General features: G+C 56.8%; 1 protein-coding gene across 1 annotated transcript in view; it reads right to left on the bottom strand.

The window, feature by feature from the left end:
• The window catches only part of Galns (galactosamine (N-acetyl)-6-sulfatase), a gene marked incomplete in the record, with an annotated part of 29,652 nt that overhangs the window by 3,319 nt on the left and 24,748 nt on the right, over positions 1-1,585 (bottom strand). The window contains 1 exon segment of the mRNA XM_008840538.2: positions 1,286-1,407. Within this exon segment, the coding sequence (XP_008838760.1) occupies positions 1,286-1,407 (122 nt within the window).

Raw genomic sequence — 1,585 nt, 5'->3', positions numbered from 1 at the left:
AGCCTCAACCCAGCAGGAATGCTGTAGGACACAGGGACTTGTATCCAAGGATCCAAGGCACCTCTAATCCTGCTAGGGGGTGTCTCCCGATTGGCTGGTTCCTCCAATGTTAGGGGCCTGATGCAGAGCGGGAACTAGGAAGGGAAGCCGGGAGCCATCTTGGGATGGAAGCCAGGAGCTGCCTTAGAGCGTGATGGTGTAGGACACTCGCAGCCAGTGGAGCAACTCAAAGACAGAATGGACTGACTCCCTGTGGACCTGGGGCGAGATCGCTGGCCATGGAGGCGTGAGCGAATGCTAGTGGGGCTATGGGCATGGCACGGTCTGGTAAGGCAGGCTCTGAGTCACGGCGATGCGGGGCTAGGCACTGGGTACTCATTCCTTTGTAAGTTAATAAACTCACATAAAATATATTATATGGTTTGTCTGATCACGCAGGAGACCCAGTGAGAATTTGGGCCACGGGGGGCTGTGGCTGCCTCCTGGGGAGAGTTTGGTTAGAACCAGAGTGGACTGGGCCTGGGCAGGCTGAGTAGGTGTTAGTAGGTTTGGACTTGATGGATGCGACACTAGTCCCTAGTCATGGGTGCTGGGACCTTCAAGCCTCACTGTAGGTAGGGCAGGTTGGGAAGGGTGTCCTTGAAGCCTGGGTCAGAACTTGTAGTGACCACCTTACTTACCAAGGTCAGTCACTCTGGGCAGCCCGGTGCAGCGGCTCCTGGGCCCAAGGGACCACTGCCCAGTAGAGACCACTAGATAGCCCCCAGCTCCAGGTCTGAAGCAGTTCTTTCCAAAATCAGTATGCCCTGCACATCCCCATCCTCAGCCTTCTTTCCTGGCAGCCCCAGGACTAGCCAGAATGGACAGATGTACCCTATGCCTGGACCCCTCACCCCTGCTCTTGGCCATCCCTGAAGGTAGCTCAGAGGAAGGGACTCATTGATGGGGGCTTGGAGGAGTCAAGGGACTGGACATAGAAGGGGCAGAAGTGGGAAGGTTACCAGGACAGGAAGTGGGGAGGGATCTCCCAGACAGCAAGGCAGCCATGACCCCAGGTGGGGATGGAGGTTGCCGGGCACCAGGCTGGGAAGCAGTGGGTCTTACATCAGCCTTGGGTGGGTGCTTGGGGGCTCTGCTCCCATGTCTATGTGTGTTTCATATCTTCACCAGGGCCATGTTCCCTCTGAGACGAGAGGAGCAACTCCATATAAGACAGAGTACCCGGGAAGGTGCTTGTCTGGCCAAGTGCCTCCTCAGCAACATGGCAGCCCTGCGCCTGCCTCACCTGAGTGGAAACCTCTCCCCAGGGTCTTGTCCCAGGTGGAAGATCAGGGGCAGCTCCGTGTGCTCTTCCTGGGTATGAGTTGTGACTCCTGAGACATTCTGCCCAGGGCAGAAGTTGATGCCCTGCAATGAGAGGCACGGAGGGCAGGTGAGCACTCCAAACCAGACCATGCTATAAGAGGTGCCGTGCTGGTTCTGTTCCTCACGTGTCCCCACACCTGGTGCTGCAATGTGTACTGAGGAATGAACCTGAGTGAGGCAGACTGTGGCCACTCTGCTGAAAGATCTTCAGACCCAGGGT

Source organism: Nannospalax galili, unplaced genomic scaffold (assembly GCF_000622305.1).
Source record: "Nannospalax galili isolate Female #2095 unplaced genomic scaffold, S.galili_v1.0 scaffold459, whole genome shotgun sequence".
Lineage (NCBI taxonomy): Eukaryota > Metazoa > Chordata > Mammalia > Rodentia > Spalacidae > Nannospalax > Nannospalax galili.
Note: the sequence above shows the minus strand (reverse complement) of the source record. Positions and strands in the feature narration are given on the sequence as shown.